This window comes from Anser cygnoides, chromosome 20 (genome assembly GCF_040182565.1).
Source record: "Anser cygnoides isolate HZ-2024a breed goose chromosome 20, Taihu_goose_T2T_genome, whole genome shotgun sequence".
NCBI lineage: Eukaryota > Metazoa > Chordata > Aves > Anseriformes > Anatidae > Anser > Anser cygnoides.
The window spans coordinates 11,525,719-11,544,444 of NC_089892.1; the positions used below are offsets into that span (position 1 = coordinate 11,525,719).

Sequence of the window (18,726 nt, forward strand, 5' to 3'; positions counted from 1 at the left end):
TTCCTTCACCTCCTGTTCTATGAGATCAGACTTAAAAGCCTGAGAGCTTTGTAAGTTGTGCTTGGGGGCAGCCATTGATTTTTTTTTTATTTTTTAGACCAATGCATGTGATAGTAATAAGAGTAATGCTCATGCATTGGTTTGAAAAACCCCATTCCCAGGATAAACTTGAAGTCTGTGTCCTGTGTATTGCTTCATATTGTGCTGCTGTTATTCGCTAAATGCTTTATTTTGGACAACAGTTGTCATGGCAAGTTTCTCATGTCAGATCTGCAATCTCAGATCTGCTGGCCTATGAGAGCAGGACCACTGATGCAGGAGCCAGTGTGTTCCACTGTTTGCCCACAGTTAGTTTCTTTGAGAAGACATCAGTTTGCATTCTTCTGTATTTATTTCATGGTGCCATTTATTTAGAACTAAACTGGGGAAGTGATTGATTAAAACTACTATCATAATCATGGACATGGGAAGTCTTTAATAATGGTGGAATAATATAAATTCTTACTGAAATTTTATTTCTATGTTTAAATCTTCCTCATGTTGAGAGCAAAGAGCTCACAGTCCACCCTTAGAAAAACATTTAGCCTTCTATTCACAAGTACCAGCCTCTCCGGGAAGAGCAGCTTTGTGTCTGAGTATGGGCACTGTGTCATTTTTCCAAGTCTCATTTGTTGGGGTGGCAGCGACATTTTTACCATGTTGCATTTGCCTAGCTGCTGTAGTGCTGTGCACACAATTGTTTGGCAAAGCAGATATGCAGCTGGGAGATAAATATTTGCACCAGCTGTGCTGGACCTGACTTAAAGCAGCCTGTGAACTAGAGACAGGGGTTGCCATATGCTTTCCCTGAAACATGGTCTTGACTGACAGCAGTACTCTGGTCTGGCACCTTGGGTAAAAAATGTGTCAAGGTGGCTTTGCGTAATGGTCTAGACTAGCCCAAGCCTGGCGCCCTACTCTGTGGCAAAACAGGGAGGTCTTTCTTGAAGAAGGGCTGCGTGCATCCAGCTGTTCCTCACCACGGGCTTCTGACTCCATCCCAAGCCTTGATATTTCTGCATGCACCCTTTCCCCTAGGGATTTAGTTTTGTTACTGGTAAAGAAAGTAGATATTCAGTATCTCTTATGCAGCATCATTCTGTGTGTACAGCTGCCATTATTGGGGCAAGCCACCCTTTGCATTCCTTTTTGTTATCCCTATAAAGAACAAGTTATTTCTATTTAAATACATTTTTCTTTACTTTATCAAATCCTATCCCGGTTCTGTTTCTGGCCAGGTCCTCCAGTTTCGTTTCTACAAACTTCTTTGTAAGGAATTTTAAGTCCCTCTTTTGGGCCGTCTAGGTGGGTAATTGGAAGGAGGTGGGAAAGTTTCAGTGGGTGTGCTTCTTCTCTGCAGTTTTGCAGATTTTGGTGGAGCAGTGGGATGCTCCTTACACTAACCTTAAAGGATCGCGCACCAGCCTGAGGTAACTGCAGTAGATCTTAACAGTGCTGCACTTCAGAAGTGCACAGAAGCTCGTAAGAACATCACGTTAGTTTCTTAGGTCACTAATGTCTAAGAAAAGGCTTGGTGGAATCTCAAAGGGATTCAGGATTCAGAAGTCCTCAAAGTTGAGTTGTGGGTTTGTTTTATTTATTTTTAATGGACTGTGCTCTTGGTCTTCAAAATCATCTTCATCTCTAAGAATAATCTGCACACTGAGGCAAACTTGGTATCTTTTGAAGTGTGATAATATCCAGAAGGCTGGTAGAACTGCCTTCCTGCAGCTCCCATGGTGTAAAAGGTTCCCTTACAAGGCTATATGCACTCCCCCAAAACTCCAGGTGAACCGGCAAGTTGGAGAAGAGGCCTAGGCTTGGCTGAGTCTCAGGAGCCAGAGGGAGCAATGTGTACCTGGATCTGAATTGCCCTGGGCTTGTCCCCCTGGTTTGGATCCAGGGGACACAAAGGGGACTTCTGAAACTGCAGTTAGCAGAGCTTCATGTGATGGGAAAATCTAATCTCTGATCTCATCTCAGTTTTGAATGTCTTTCTCCATAGTTTTGATGTAAACCACATTCTTTGGGTTTGCTAGTCTTTCTACCTTCCCACCACTATGCACAGTGAATTTGCAGAGGACAGATGGAGAACTGCCTTTGAGATTAGGACATAGCTTTTGATGTTTGGTCAGCAGAAGGAGAATTTCTCTGGAGACCTTATTACAAATGTGCCTGCATTAAGAAGCAAGGCTAGGTTTATGGTTTAATCTAGCACTTGAGGCCATGTTATGAAATCATGCTGTAACGCTTTGCAATTTATGATTTTCAGGAATGCTGAAGAGAAGTCTAGGGTCGAAATACCAGCAGTACAGCAAGTGCACAGCAGGACTGGACTGAGTGCATTTATAGTTATTAAGCTCATCAGTTAACTGTCTGGGACATTGTATTTTAAGAGAGTCTCAGATGATGGGTAGGAAGACTTCAGGGTTGGATTGAGTTTTGTGATCCATTTCTCCAGTAGATCGCTGGCTGGGTGCTTTTCCGGTACACATCCTGAAGCAGATGCTTGCTGTCTACTTCTTTCTGTCCACTTCTGTCTGAACTGGGCCCTTGCTGGCCTAGGCTCAGGGTCACTGCTGGGCATCTGCCATGGCAAGATGATCACAGCTTTTCCTGGACAGCTACCTTGCAAATGGAGCGTTGCAATTTGCCTCTTCAAGGGCATGTAGTGCTGCCCAACACGTTGTGCAAGGCCTTGGCTACAACGTCAAGCACAGTTTCTCTTTCCTTTAAATTAAAAATCTGTGGCACTGTTTTTGAAACCTTCTTTGGCTTTAGTTTGGAATCCTTTAGGTTGTCAAGAATCTTTCCATTGCCAGTGCTAGCTTCAAAACATAGGGTCTCTCTCTGCCCTCTCTCGTCTGTCATTGCCCTTACAGGTCTGTCTTGTAGTAATTCATTTGTGCTCATTCACCTCTGCAAGATGAAAGTTAGCTGAACAGACAGCCATGTAAAGGGCTAAGTAATAATCCCAAGTTATTAGGGAGTGCTTTTTATCCAGAAGGTCTCAGCCTTTTCCAAAGGAAGTTGATACTATCTTCGTAATAGATTGTGAAACTGAGGACAATGCCCTCTCTGCAGCACTTGGGATGGAGCAAAACACCCTGACACCCACCCCGACACTCTGCTTGGATTCTTTCTGTTTGTGTCAGTGAGCACACATCTCCCAGATGGTCCTGGCACTGCACTTGGTTATTTCTTTCAGGAGAAGAGAAGGAATTGAGCCTCTTTCTGCAACATGTCTCCTCTGTGGGTTTTGGTCAGATGTGTGCTATCACATGGGTTTTCTGGCTTTGCACATTTCTCCCAGTGATTGTTCCAGAGGTAGAAAAAAACATGCTGGAAGAGTTACTGCTTTTCTCCTTTTTATTTGATGTTCTTTGCCTGTCTCTGCAGAGCCATTTAGATAAGGGGGATTTATCAAGCTTGAACTAATTAACCCTGGATGCAGGAAGTCAGAATGGAGTGTTCCAGCTGTGAAATCCTCAGACATATCCTGACGCACACATGGGTCTAAAGGAATTTCATATCTCTTTTCCCGTGTTGGTAAATCACTATGGTAAAATTTTGCTCTTGCCTTTCTGGACTTCTATTGCTAATGTGCCATGAGGATGTTTTGTAGGCAGAGCTGTTTAGTAATCCAGACTGTATGTAGTACGATTGTATGCAGAAAGGGTTGTCTTTGCTGCCACTTCAAGGTTTCTGTTCCTAGAGGTTTTTTTTTTTTTTCCTTTATTTGTGAGACAGAGTTGATTTTGAAAGAAATGCAGTAATTTTGCCTGTAGGAAGGTACTTTAGAAGTTCTTGCCAATCACCTTCTCAGTGCAGAATTGGCAGCCAAAGCAGTGACTTTATATAAGAAAGGAGGAAATAAGCTATCTGAAAGGTCAAGATAGGAAAAAAATGGTTACTCATTTTACTACAAGGTGCCTTCAGAGTGTTCTCCCCCTTGTTTCATGTTGCCATAGGTCAAGTGGGTCTTAAGAGAGTAGTTATCCGAGACAAAGTTTAAAAAAACTCATTGTTTTGTTTGTTTGTTTGTTTGGTGTTCCTGGCTGTATTTGGTGTTGTCAAACTGCCTGGAAAGTGCAACAAGACTCAGATCCCAAATCCCTCTTGCCAGGGTTAAAGAGTGATCAAGAGAGAGCTTCTGAGACTCTGATCCAGAAGAGAGAGCTCCGTGACACACATCTGGAAATAGTGAAAAATGCAAGGGCTTCCAGCAGAATCGAAGCCAGAGAAGAGAAAACCTCGTGCCTACCTCAAAGTGCCAATCTCTTGTCAGCACTAGCACAGCAGAAGTGCTGGTTCACATGGGAATCCTATTGCTACATCCATGAAACTATTCCCCTCCAAGAGGAGAGGGTGAAGAGGTGGAAGGGAGCGATGTCACTTAATCATACAAAGATCAGCCACACTTCTGTCTTTCTGAAGAACTGCAGTTCCAAACTTAGTATCTTCTTTTGGCACCAAACCATATCAAAGATTCTCTTACTCTATCGTGAAGGTTGGAATGAGACCCTTGTTAACTCAGTGCAGACCTTTTCCATGAAGGACAAGACCTCTGATAAAAGCATAGGACTGCAAGCCAGGAGACAAGCTCTGATGGAGATGTTCTTTATAGCCTGGAAAGGGTGCATAATTGCCGTATGTCTGCTCTTGGGCTGTTGGGAGAGTGACACTGTCTTACCTTTAAGATGTGAAGATCATTCTGTGAATGTCTATGAAGCTCACAGGCACATTTAATGGTACCTTTTTTTTTTTTTTTTACTTTTTTTTTCCTGGAATTACCTGCTTAGGGTATTTTTCCTTTCTCCCCTGTGTATTGCTGTGAGAGCAGAACTGCTTGCTTCTTAGTGAACCAGACCATGGAAACAGAAAGAGTCTGGGTTAAAGAAAAAAAAAAAAAAAAAAAAAAGAGAAAGCTTTTTGATAGGATTATTTCAAGGTGTGTCAGTTCCCTGGACCATCTGCAGTGCAGATGCACAAGTAGCTGTTCCAGCACATGTGAGGCAAGGCGGGTATTGGCAGGGAGGGGACATGTATGGAGCGAGTGATACCTTACACTGCTATTGCTGTCAAAAGCATCTTGTTGAACCAGACCCAAATACTCTTGGCCTAGTGTTTGTCGACATAAAGAGAACGACTCCATATCATCAGTTCCTGTTCTTTCTGTTTTGACTGAGAGGAAAAATCCAGTCGTAGCTTCAGCCCATGTTCCTTACAATTTTTACTGTTTTTTCCAGATTGCCCGACAGGAAGGAAGGGTCATTTTAACCTCTGGACTGCCATATCAGACTGTAAGTGTTCAGAGCTTCTGGTATTTTTCTGGCATTGTATCCTTGTACGGTGCAGGATGTTCAGAGTAGAGAAGAGGACAAGACAGATGTGAAAGCAACAGCTGGCTAGGCTTTTTCATGTTTCCTGCACTAAGAACTATGTAAAGGGTTTTGTGAGGCACTCTGTTGTTTCTGAATGGTCAAAGGTTAGGGTGAAATGTCTTTTATACATAGTACTTCATCAGTGGGAGTGCGATTGCCCTCCATTAAAGAAAATAAAAAATCAAGCCAAACAATCCCAGAACAAAGTGTTTCTGTTTGGCCTCACTGGCAGGTGAAAGACAGCTCAATCCCCATGCATTTTATCAGGAAGATTCTTGTTTGCTGATTTGCTGCACATTGACATAGTTTCAACACTTAAAGACTTTTCTTCTGGCTTGGAAGGAAGAGAATGGAAGTTACCAAGCATGGATCACTGTGGAAGCTGTGGAGGTTTTTTGTTTCTGTAAATATACACACACATTAAAAAAAAAAAAAAAGCAAAACCCAACCCTCAGCACCAGATGTTGAGAGCCGTTCATGAGACATGCTTCAAAACAGAGTGTTGATGGAAATACATTGAACCTATCATTGTTTGCAATGTCATGATGCCTGCTGCAAGTCCTTGCACTTTGTTATTGCCCAAAAAATAATTTGGAAACTATTCTGGATTACACACATGAGCCAGAGTGAGGGGCTTCTTTGTTACAAACTACCAATATGAAAGCTCCCAACTATTTGAATAGTTACTTAGAGTATTTGCAGAACTTAGGTTGTTAATTTGCCAGATAGTAGCTGAGCACTGAAGAAAACTCCCCCCATGATAAGATACTGTGAGACAAGTGCAGCCATGCCGTGCTACGGGTTCCTTATCCAGACTGTGGTTCCTCTATCGTACAGTTGATGCAGTAGGTAATGCAGTGTCCAGAATGATCTTACCTGCAAAACTTTAATTTCAAAGCACTGTGTCAACATCACAAAAGGAAAATAACTGCTTCACAGCATACAATACCATCCTGGGAAATGTCTGGTTCCCTTTGTTCCCTTGCCTTTGTGTGCCCTACACTTGGACAGAATGGCTCTTCTGCTAGGCTCTTTTATGCTAGTAAAAGATGTAGCAGATCCCACCTAGCTGTCAGTACTCATCATGTTCATAAAGATGTGTCTGGACACTTCCCAATTCTTGTTCCCAGAGAGACTTTTCTGCCAAATGTGGAACAAACATGACAGGGATGTCCACACCAACCACTTCAAGCTCTTTGGCCATCAGTGAACTTAAAGGGGTGAAGTGATAAAACTGGCATGAGACGCCATCTCTTTGATTGTACCTTTGCATACAGTGTGTGATCTGTAAGGTTTCACATGAGAGCTGTGATTAAATTCAGTTTCCTCTCGCTATCCCAGTCAGCCCCACAGCACTAAATGATAAGTTAAAGGGAACTGGGCAAACATGTTTGATATATTGAACACTGTACTGCTTCAGTTGTCTCAGAAGTATTTACAGCAGTGGCTAAGTGTTAAATTTTACCTGTTGTGCCCATTAGATGAAAATTTAGTCTGTAAATGCACATTAATTGCAAATGTCATTTGTAATTAAAACCAAACTAAGTGTATTAGGGGGAAAAAAACCAAACACAGATCAGGATCAGGCTGCATGGAATTTGTCTCATTTATTGTCTTTTTGGTTTATGACTTGTCTTTTCAAGCTGCAGTCCCAGGTAGGAGAAGGAAGGTGCTTCTCCGTGAACTGCTCAGAAAAGGCAAAGGAACAGGCCCTGCAGGTTTTGAAGCACTTCAACGTTCACGTAACCCTGGAGGACATCTTCAGCCGCTGCCAGGTAGGACAAGTCTTGTCTAAGCTTAAGGCCATGCTCACTTACCATCCATTCACAGCTGGCACTGCCTCAACCCCAACCCCTGTTGGGGTTTTGCACTCGGTGCCATGTGCTTGGTTCCCAAGATTTCTGCTTGAACTTTGGCAACAATCGTGCAAAGCTGTGAGGAGTTTTGAGCCTGCCTACATCCATCAGAGGTGTTGATGACCAAGTCAGAGGCACTGCATCTGGAACTTGCTAGAAGTTGCACTGTGTTCTGAGTATTGATACTTGGCGTGTGTTTTGGCATTAGCTGTCAAAGTTATATTCTCTTTGTTCCTGTGTTCTCTGTCTAGGACACATGCTGTTTTAATTATAAACTGTGTTTAATTATGGCTCTGTGATTCTGATAACACTTAATTACTTTAATAGGAGGATTTTTTCTAGGATCGTGTTTTTTTCAGAAGCTGTTAGGTTAATTCATGTCCATGCTGGTTGATGACTCCAGATTGTGTTTGGCACTGGATATCTGCGGATTGTTTTTAAGAAGAAATTTTAATTGTGTTAGCTCAAATCTTCCTCTCTTCCAATTTCACTCTTGTATTTGTTACAGTAACACGCTGAAACCTATCCCTTCAAAAACTGTAATATAAACCAAATTGAGACTTCACCATCTCTCATCTTATCAGTGTTCAGAGAGAGAAAAAGAAGAAACTGCAAAGGTGGCTAGAAAAGCAGCTCTCTACAAGGAGTAAACGAGCCAGCCGAGCACTTCAGTAAAGTCTGATTCTGTGCCTTTTGGTTGAACTAGCAGGGTCTCCCGGCCTGGGGAAACTGGACAAATTTTGTTGGAATAGCAATGGCTCCAGGGCAAACACGGCAGAGTACAATTTTTTAGAATTCTGCTTAGATCTGATGCTGGTTGTTGAAACCATATCAGTACCCTGTGGAGAAAATGGGAGTTGTCCAGCTGTGCAGGTTGCATATAAGATGAGAATGATTTAACAACATATAGATTGGATCAACACAGTATGAGCTGATCAGTTGATCTTACTGCACGATAAATGTGTATGCTTAGATATAAGATTGCATTCAGTCTGGTGGTTTTATTGTTCCGAGAACAGATTTCAGTTGTTATATAGTGACACGCTGGCTTTTTTTGCAATTAAAAAAAAAAATGGTAGATTCTCCGATTCCCTGAGATCCCATAAAATGTCAGTGCTTTTCCTGGCGGTTGTTGAAATACCACAAGAATAAGCACATACAAAAAAAAAAAAAGTGCTGCTGCAGAAAACTGTGATATCTGTAATAAATACAGAAGGCTGTGCAGCATACAATCTAAAACTGACCCCTTGCCCATGATCTGGAGTCTGGAACTGTTTAACTATATGGCTTTTTAGTATGTGCTGTCTTAGTTTACAATATAAATAGGGGTAATCAATCTGGCTAGGAATATATACGAAGTGTTCTCTTACTTCCAGAAGAAATGTCTTCCCTGTAAATTGTGGTGGTAGAACAGCTGCATGTTTTATACTGCTAGGCATGGGAAGATGCTATTATTTGTCAAAGTGCTCTGTGTTCTGAATCATATATTTACCTACATTTAAGGCCTTGGCGTTTTGGAGCTGATTTTGTTCAGCTGTCATCTACAGCCTGTGCAATTGATGCTGTTGTTCTCAGGGAGAATCCCAAGCGGTTACAGCTGTCTTCCTAGCAGACACCCAGCCCATTACGGGAGCACTCAGCACTGCAGCGTGCAGCCATTCTGTGTGCAAGGGAGGGCAGCGGTCAGTAGGTTGAGAAGGATGATACTGTATAACTGCTGAGCATATTGACTGCCTGCATCAAAAATGGCAAATTTCTGCATTTAAAAGGGTGCTCTGGGGCCACTGTGTCCAACAGAGACCTCAGTGCATCATTTGCAGGTTCTTTCTAAAACATCCTAACTCTCTGCAAACCTAGTGAAGTTTAATTGCACTTAAGTAGGATGGGGGCTCCATCCTTAAACTGCTGAGCTGTTCCCTCCATGCTCCCTGTTGTGGTCTCTAACCACTTTACAGACCTCAGGGCTCGCAAACTACTCAGAGTTCTGCCACCTCGTTGCAGAAATGTGCGTTGCTAATGGATGACTGAGGGTTTCGGCTGTCCCTGGAGCAAGGGAGGGCTGACAGCATACAAGCCTGGGTCATGAAGAGCTTCTGCAGGCGCTCTCAGCAGAACAACGGACCTAAGCAATGCCAGCTTGTGAGCGGGGCCCTCTCCATCCTCACCTTTCCAGGGCTCGGCTGGACAGTGCTGACAGCGAGGGGCCAGCTCAGCTCTGCTCACAGCATGCTTGGAGATTCATTATCGGCTGCAATCATCCCTTGCAGATAAGCATTTTCTGTGTGTCACAGGAAGCAATGTGGCATCCTGCCTGCCTCTCTCTGTCTCGTGGAGCAAGGGCTTGTTTTGTCTCTTGGGCTACTTCTGTAAATGATTGGAGTGAATATGTCAGCAAATATCGTTGCGGTAACAATTAATGCGTGTAGTGCACATGGTAAAAATAGGTCCCAATTCAATGTTGTACCCGGGGTTGCTGTAAAATACATTTCCTCTGTCAGGTCCCTCAGCAGGGATGGGCAGTCTCCCTTTTGTGGATATAAAGAATGGACTGGCTTTGTAACTCTGCCAAAACACTGACTTTTTCTGTTAAAGCAATGGCAAATACCAGTTACCTCTGACTTCTCTAGCAAGTGCAAGGAGAATTTCACCCATGTGCTTCTCATCATTTCTGCCTTCAGTTGTACTGGGCTTTGACTCGTTGCTCTGGTTATAAGCTCCAGAAATGGAGGCTGCTACCAGCAGAGCCAGTTACAGCCTGCCAAATGTGCCCATCCCATGGGTCTCTCACGTGCTGCATCGCAGGGCTCTGTGATTGTCGTGGAGAAGCCACCTGTGCACAGCAGCTTTAGCCAGGCCTGGTGTTGTCTTCAGTGAGGAACATTCTAGGGGGCTTGAGGGAAAATAAGATAAATTCTGTCTTTTAGTGGCTCGCAAAAAAGCCCCAAGAAGTCATGTTTCCTAGCTTTTAAATCTCTGAAATAAACTCATTTCCTCCATCTATCTGAGATGCAAATACACACATTTGAATATCTCATACAGCTTTTCTTCTTTTCAAATAACCAGAAGTCACTTCTTCAGGCAAAGGTGATATGAAATGCATGTTCGAAGTTGTTTGTATATGATAAGTTCAGCACCTGGGTGCCTTAGACTAGTCAGAAGGTCTTTGTGGAGTTGCCAGGGGCTACTATAAGCAGCATTAGGGCCAACTACCGAATTAGCTTGAGTGGAAGATCAGCTCTTGGTAATGTGTGGGAAGTTATCACACACCTTACATTTAAGAAAAGATCAAAACCTGTGTCTAACTGGATGGCTGCAATTTTGGGTTCAAACATCAGACAGCTAGGTTGTTTTATATAGGGTTTGACGTTTGGCACTCCCACAGTTCTGTCAGTTCATGAAAGAGGTCACTTCCCAAAGAGGTCACTTCCCAAAGAGGTCACTTCCCAAAGAGGTCACTTCCCAAAGAGGTCACTTCCCAGCCCTGCCTGCTGCAGCCACCCATTGTGCTCCATGCTGGTGTCTGAGCGGCTCAGCACTGGCAGGAGAACGCAAGCTCCATTCCACACTCATGAAGAAATTCTTGAAAACGAACATTTTTGACATATTAGCTGGATGACTGACTTGGCTTTTTCCATCTTGCTTCTCTGGACCATCTCATTGAAAATCCATCTGGGCCGGGAGAAACATGGGTAGAATGCATCTGCTGACCTTGGAGTGTGGTTGATGCGTCTCTGTGTACTGCTTTTTTGCTCTGTGAGCCTCATGTAACAAGGACTTTGGCTTCCTTGGGCTGAGGTTTGGTGTCAGGTCTGGCTGACGCTTGCCAGTGAAACAGCACTTGTGTCAAAGCAGATAGGTTCAGGAGGGGGCTGGAAGTCCTTGGCTGTGAGTAATGCTGCTCTGTGCAGCACAGACAGGGTGAAATTATGGTTTGAATGGTGATAAACTGAGGAGATAAACAGTGCAAGTTGTTAGCTTTAAATCTTTATATCACAAGTGTTTGGCTCAACAGTTTGAGGGAAAAACACTGTGTTCAGTATTGTATGGGATAGCTGATAAATTATTCCTGTTATATCGTTAAAGGTTTATAACTCTGCTGCAAAATCCTTGCTGGTTTGAAGCTGTTAAGGGAGATTTTGAGGCAGAAGGGCCTGTCCGTCTTCAGCAAAGCTGATTTGTGTTTTACTTGAATGTGTAACTGCTGCTTAGCTGAACTTTGAGGTTTGGTTGTTTTTTGTTTTATTTTGTTTTGTTTGAGTTTTGCCCTTGCACTGAGCATGGGAAGAGTGGGCTCCTCTGGTGCCCAGCCCGGGCGTGCTCAGCTGGGCTCAGGAGACATGGGTGCTGCTGGGGGCTGTGCCACATGCTGGCTTTTGACCTGACCGTTTAGCTTCTCCTCTGTCCAGGGAGGGAACCCTGCTTGAACAATACCAAATGCAATGTGGGTCTGGTCCTAGGTGAGAGTTCTAGGCTTTCCTGCAAGCAAAAATTATTGTACTTATATCCCCTGCAAAAATAAATGTGCCAGGAAAAAAAATCTCAGGCTCCAGCTGCAGTTTCTGCAACTGAACAGCCCTGCATTTATTATAGGATTATCTGCAAATTCAAATAGGTTGTCTCTTTCACTTCGCTGAACGCTGTGATCCTAAATAAGCAAATTACATCACCTATTCTGATGTCCTGTTTAACTTGTGACCTCAGCCTGAGCTCTGCAGGATGTGAGAGATAGCTGCTTTATTTCATTGTCTGGAGATCTGATATCTTTTTTTTCTCCCCCCTTCCCTGTTCTTTCAGTTTCAAAGCTGCTCACCCCAGCCTTTTACAAAGGTGTTAGCATGGGATTAGGAGTAGGCGGAGAGGAGGGGGGAGGAAAGGAAACCACCATTTTTTTGAAATTAGGTGCAAAAGTGTTATAACAGTTACAGCAAATGTTTCTGTTTTTTTGTGGTTAAGGTAACGAATTTCATTGCTGCAAAGCTCATCATGTGCAAACTGATTTACACAGTGAGCCGGGTATGGAGCAATCCATTTAGCAGGGACAAAGAAAAAGGCATTATGATTAGATGAAAAACCCTGTGCTTGGGGCACTTTGCGAGAACCTTTGAAGCCAGCCTGGGAACTCTGGCAATATTAGTCGATAATTAGTAATATAGATCCCTCAAGCTGTCGTTTAGGTTGAAAATGTGCACGTCTCTCATGAGCCTCTGTCACACCAATCTGATCAGCAGGCTTTTTTGTTCCTTTTATGTGGGTTGCTCTGTCGGTCCAGATGATGATGAGAACTCCCAGACATCATCTTTCTCACTAACTTGTGAGCCAAACAGCTATCTCCCGGCACTGTCGTGTCATGGAAGTGGGACCAGGGCAATTTTGTTTTGTGGTCACCTTTCTTGGCTTGGACAACAGTCATTTTATTCTTTTAAATGTAGCAGTTGCCCTTTCCTGCATGGACTTAAAAAAAAAAAAAAGGAAAAAAAAGAGAATTTAAAGGCTATGTATTTCATAAAAATGTTTCTGCCTTAAAAGACAGCGAGGGATTTGCCTCAGGAGCTGCTTAGGACAAAAAGCATCTGCAGCTGAAATAGGACTGAAGAGATCATCAAAGAATTTTGAAAATGCCAGTTCTTAGATCCCACATTTCAGCTCTGAGATGCCTTCCAATGATGCAACATTGTGTCCCTGTTTGCTTCCTTTCAGCCCCAAAGTCTCTTTGGAAAGGGACGTGTCACCATCTCAATGACGAATTAAGAAGGGTCATGTGCACTGGATTTTGTAGACTTGGGAATGCTGAGAAAGAGAATATCGTTTGGAAACCCTCTGTGGTTTAATAAAAGGTTCATCCATAGGATGCAATTTGTCAGCGCCTACAGGTCAGGAGAACCTGTGATTAACAGCATCTGTGGTTTCCCCAGATGTGTGAGCGAGCTGCCTACTCCTCACCAGCCCTTAACCTAAACTGAAAAGTCAGCCCTGTGCCTACTCGAGACGTAGGCTGTGATTTCTTGGTTCAGAGTGTGATTGTTCAGCACAAAGGGTAAGGTCCTCTTAATCTTTTTGTTTATCCTGGGCCTGGCAATTTAGATGTAATCTGCAACTTGTGCTGCTTAGATTCTGGCCAGGAAGCACAGCTGGTATTATTCTGCCTCTACAGACATTGTTGACGGAGTGAATTGACCTCAAAAGGTACTTGTCCCTGGGCCTGTTTGAATGTGAGCATTCAGTTGTGAATGTACCTAGCCCTGAAACAGCAGCGTTTCATTCAGAGAGATGTAGCTCTTTTTATGCGGAGTGACTCTACACATAGTTGTTAAATACCATCAGAGTTTGTGAAATTTTGTCGTAGCAAATCATGCTTCTTTTAAGTCTTGAGTTGAGATTTTTATTTGCTAATCTCTAAGATATTGTAGCTGGTGTTGAGAGCTCTGGTGAGTGGGTGGTCACCATTACGGTCAGGGAAGCACGGGCACACGAAGCAAGGTGGGTCAGGTTCCCAGCAGGAACGCAGCCCGTGACTCCTCACCCCACCTGCACCTGGTCTTGGAGATACAAAGGAGTCCTCCCAGGCTTCACTGTATTTATGCACCTTAAAGGGGGAAAAGAACGTACTTAGCTGCCGCTAATGATAGAAAAGGCTCATGTGGAGCATGCCACAGGAGACAACCCTGCCATCTGGAGTGACTAACGGACCCCGGTGTGCAAGGCAGGATGGTTGGCAGGACGTTGTCCATACCAGCGCCACCACAAGATTCACAATAGGGGCACCAGCACAATACATAGGTTCATAGAACACAAGTCCTACAAAATTCCCTGCCTGTAACTTGCCTACCACTGTTATCATCCATGTACAGCTCAGAGCCCCCCCAAAAAAGGGCTCGACTGGGCCTAATTCTCACCAGTGAGCCTGGACAGTAGTGCCTGGTTCCCACAGACTGTACACTTCCCTGCCAAGATTTCAGTATCTTCAGAAATTCAGTGGAGCATGAAGGTCACAGCAAGGGAAGAATGACAGCCTGAGACTTTTTTTCCCCCCTTTCACCAGCTAGGAGCAGACTGTTGTCTCTCTAGCATGTTGACTGTTTTCATAGGGTTAGCGTGAAAGTTTATGTTTTACACAGACCAGTGGAAGTCAGATATGGGAATGCAGCAGATCAGCTGTGTTTCTTCAAGGAAGACGGTCTCGTGTTGCAGACTTGCTTTCTCAGTGTCTGCAAAGGCTTGATTTCCAGTGAAATTTCCTTTACAGATCTTTGTCTTTAGGCTCTTTTTGTGGATGTATGTGAGAGACTGTACCCAAGGTTTTGGGCTGTGTATTTATTTCCTTTCTCTGATTTTTGTGTGTGTGTGTGTTTTTTGTTTGGGGGGAGGTGTTAAATTTTTTTTTATTTTTTATTTTTTTGCTTGCTTGCCAAGCTGCAGGCGAATATTAAACTTCAGAGAAGAGAACTGTTAATTTTTCATGGTGTTATGTACCACACTGCTCAAAATGATGATGCCAAATTAGCCATTAGAGGTCAAACCTCAGCTGACAGCAAATGTTTTCTTTTGAGGAAATCATCCTTATTCCTGGGAACCAGCTTTGTTCTTCTGTGCTAAACACAAGAAAGGTATGAATGTGTGTTTTTTCCTGGAGGGTAACGCTAGCTGGAAAAATGCTGGTTTTAGCCAGTAGAAACAGAACAAGCAAACAACGTTTGGCAGTGAAAACAGCACTTGTATTTAGACTAGCATAGAAAAGAAGACACAATGTAGTACAGAGTAAACGTCCTTTTATACAGTTCTGTACAAGGCTTTTTCTTCCTCTCATGGGTTTGGACAGATTGGGAAGTGCATTGGTCAGCAGTGATGCTGGTGCACTGGGAGAAAGTAGTGAAAGGTCAGTGGGTGACAGTGATGGAGTGACTGTAAGGAAAATGAAGAACTCTCTGGAGAAGGCAGTGACACAGCTATAACTCCCATGTGTCCCAAAGAAACTGTCCCCATGTTTTCTCTCAAATGTCATGAGAAAACGAGAGATTTGTAGCCAATTTAAGTTCTGTTGGTTTCCAGTCCCCTGTGCCTCCTGAGGTCAGAGTTCAGTGTATTGACTGTGTCAAGAAGTCAAAATTCCCATGTTTTATACACTGTAGAGTTTCTCCTCCTTTTTGACATGGGTGCCCTTATCATGTTCATTGTTTGTATGTCATAGTAAGGACTGGATGTCCAGTTCTTGGTGTGTGAATGGCTGTATATTTTTACTGGTGGGTTCTCAGGATAATAATCCTATACATAGACTCACGATACATTTAATGCATCTCATTGTTTGAGATATCTCATACCTTAAAAGTAAGATAATGTCAAAGTTCTTCTTTTCACAGTGGGGTAACTGGTTTCATCGGTAGTTCAGGTGAAGTGAGTTGACTTGAACTCATCCAGAAGGTCTCCAGGGCTTTATTTTCACTTCACAGAACAAGGTGATTGAATAGTAGTGGATAGGAGCCCTTCTTCTACAGTTTGATGTAGATCATCTTAATATCACACCTATGTTTTCCCTATTCCTGTTGATAATCTTGCACAAAACTCTTATCCTGTTGTTGCAAACACAATTAAAAACCCACTGTGCCCTTAATGGGGAATGAACAGTTTTGCAGTCATCCAAGATTTGCAGCGTTTGCCTGGGCAGCTACTAACACCAGCAGCAGACCTTTTCTCCTTCAAAAGAATGTGTGATCTCTAGGCATTTTTGAAGCTTTCATTTGAGTCAGCATTATATACTGAGGTACACATACTTGACTTCACTGTAGAATTTGCCAGATCTGTAATTACTTGACAGCCTTTATCTGAAGACCTTTAGGCAATAAACTGTGTAACTTCCTATTGGCATAAATTAAACCATATCAGTTATTTGTAGCATTAATTATATGACGAGACACCTCACAGCAAAGAAAACCATACGTCCGTGGACCCCTGTGGGATACAGTTCATGATTTCCTGTTTTATCTACTGCTGTGAAAGCTTTTTCAGCTAGAAGCTGTTAATTCTGAAGGTGGAAAGGAGCATATGTAGGGTTTGCGCTTTTAAAGACCTTGTCCACAAAAGCTACACAGGGTCTAAATGACTTAGTTGACATAAGAAAAGACCACTTTGTATTTGGATAAACACCAAGAATTAAATGCTGTTTCAGAAACAGGTACAGCAGTATCCTGGTGAAACCTGAAAAGAGAAGCAGAAAGCTTTTAAATGAGTTTCTCAATTCTTACATTACGCCAGTCTTGAAGAAGGTAGTATTGATGAAATACAGCTATATTGTATGCCATAAGCCAAAACAGGATTTTGCTGAAATGGCACGGATGCTGTCTTTAACTGAAATCATTTATAAGAGGGTCAGGATAAATTTCTCTCTCTCTTCCCCGAGGAAAGCAATAGAAAACCCTTGGTAGCACCAAGGGTTTTATAGTGAACTTATCTGAAAGCGTGCTGATCTAGAAAAAAGTCTGACCAGCACAAGCATTTTTTTTTTCCAGGGGACACCCCAGTGCCCTCTGATTTCTCAGCTATGTGAGTGGTAGCTCAGGAGGAGAATGACAACTTAGGAGTTTTGGCAAAGTTGAAGAACATAATGTTTAGGGCACACTTCTTGTAAGTGATTATCTTTTCTCTGGAGAATTGAATTTAGATGATTTACCTGTCTTAGTTCAAGATATGCAATCTGAGTCGACCATACTTTTGATCAAGAAAGAGCTGAGGGAAGACGCAGGTGAAAACCTGCTTTACACTTATCCTCAGGATCATCTCTGTTCCAACCTCCTTCACCTTGGCTTTTCTCTTTGTGGGTCCAGAGGGACCTGCCCCTACTAAGGCCTTTTAGTGACGTAGGAGAATGTCATATGTCGACGGTGAGCACAATCAGGATTATTTTCCTAATGCCCACTGTAATGACTGTGGTGACAATCAAGTGAGTCTAGCCTGAGGCTGTCTCACTGCCCGGAGGGTGGCCCAGCAAGCACCTCTTGGCCTCTGCGCACTTGTCCTTCGTGTTTGCAACTCCTGCTTGGGAAGGGAGCATGTGGGCAGCCAGGTGCTGAGAATGGTCCAGCTGAAATGGGTCAGAGAACATATTTGCAGATGGATCAGGCACAAAGGACCACAGGAACAAGTTAGGCTCTGGTGTACTGCTCACATGGATCCCTCCATCTCTGGCAGACAATTCCTGGTGCCAAGCCCCTGCTGATAGCCTGGAGCATGGCAGCGAAGAGGCACGGGCAGAGCACTAATCTCTGCAGCTATTAGATTTTTAATTTAACTGTCTAAATTCATAGACTTTAAAGAAGGGGGCATCATGGAGCTGGGTCATGCAGGAGGAAATGAGACGGTGGTTGGAGAGGAGGAAGTTGGTGACACAGGAGTCAGATGAGGAACACAGTTCCCTACAAACAGGGTCATGTGAATGCCTGCTTGGTGACAGTATGGAGTGATCGATGTGCAAGGATAATAGGTCACTGGGGAGTCAGCCTGAAAGCTAAAGCCTCTCAAAATGTGTGGGACACTGTGGAAAAGAAAGTTAAAAAGACAAGTAAAGTCAGACTGCTTCTTGCACACCAGCCTGACTCACAGCTCTGGTTAGCTTGCTTTCCTTGGCTTACTTTGCACAGTCCAACTTCTGAATATATAAATGAGTTGGGCACTAAAAAGTTGTTCATGCTTCCCTCTGAACAGACCCAGGCCAGTGCTGGAGGATTGAGCCTTCTCTCCCTGGAGTGAAGCCATCCCTCGAGGGGACCAGCCCTTCCTTGCCCCGACAAGCCTTAGCTCTGGCTGCCTTCTGCAGTGGGGCCATTTCTCCCTGGAGCTGGGCCTTCCCTGGATCAGCGGCATTTAGTGGCATTTACTGGAGGGCTCAGATTACCCCAGTGAAAATAATCGGTTATGCAAAGTTACGCTGTTTAGATTGGGTTTCTTCTGTGTGGCCAGTGAGGTGTGAAAGTCAATCTGCTCTGCAAACCCTGAGGGCACTTTCTCTGTGCTGACTGGATATGATCCCTTTGGGGTTTAGCTGTCGGGGGAGAAAAGCTGGCCCTGAGTTCAGTTCAAAGGATGCAGAGCACAGGTGGTTGCAGTGGGACTGAGCTCAAGAGCCACACAGCCTGCTAAACCCAGATGGGGCCGAGCTAGCCTGGCCTGACAAAGTGAGACGGTCAGCCAAGAGCAGGGTGTGAGGTCTGGGCCCTGCTGGGCTTGCGCGCCTTCAGTTGCCTCAGCTGGGTGCAGGCCAGCGGGGCAGAGCCTAGCTGCAGACCAGGCATGGCTGTTTGTGGTTGCAATTCTCTTCACAGGCCATCGCAGCCCATGCAGTAAGCGACAGTGTCATTAGCAAGAAGGCCTTCCTGCAGCATGAATGTTTCATGGCATCCATCTTATACATCATTCATGATTATCTTCCTTTTCTCCCCGGTGCAAGCACAGATTTGGAG

The 18,726-nt window shown here is 43.8% G+C and overlaps 1 protein-coding gene across 28 annotated transcripts in view; it reads left to right on the forward strand.

The window, feature by feature from the left end:
• EXD3 (exonuclease 3'-5' domain containing 3) overlaps positions 1-18,726 on the forward strand; it is a 300,821-nt gene that overhangs the window by 154,036 nt on the left and 128,059 nt on the right. For all 28 annotated transcript variants that reach the window (XR_010826103.1, XR_010826104.1, XM_066980892.1 and 25 more), the window contains 2 exons: positions 5,289-5,342; positions 7,067-7,198. Coding sequence is in view for 26 of the 28 variants with exons in the window: in XM_066980892.1 (XP_066836993.1) it covers positions 5,289-5,342; positions 7,067-7,198 (186 nt within the window). In the remaining 2 variants the exon portion in view is untranslated. The remainder of the gene's footprint in view (positions 1-5,288; positions 5,343-7,066; positions 7,199-18,726) is intronic.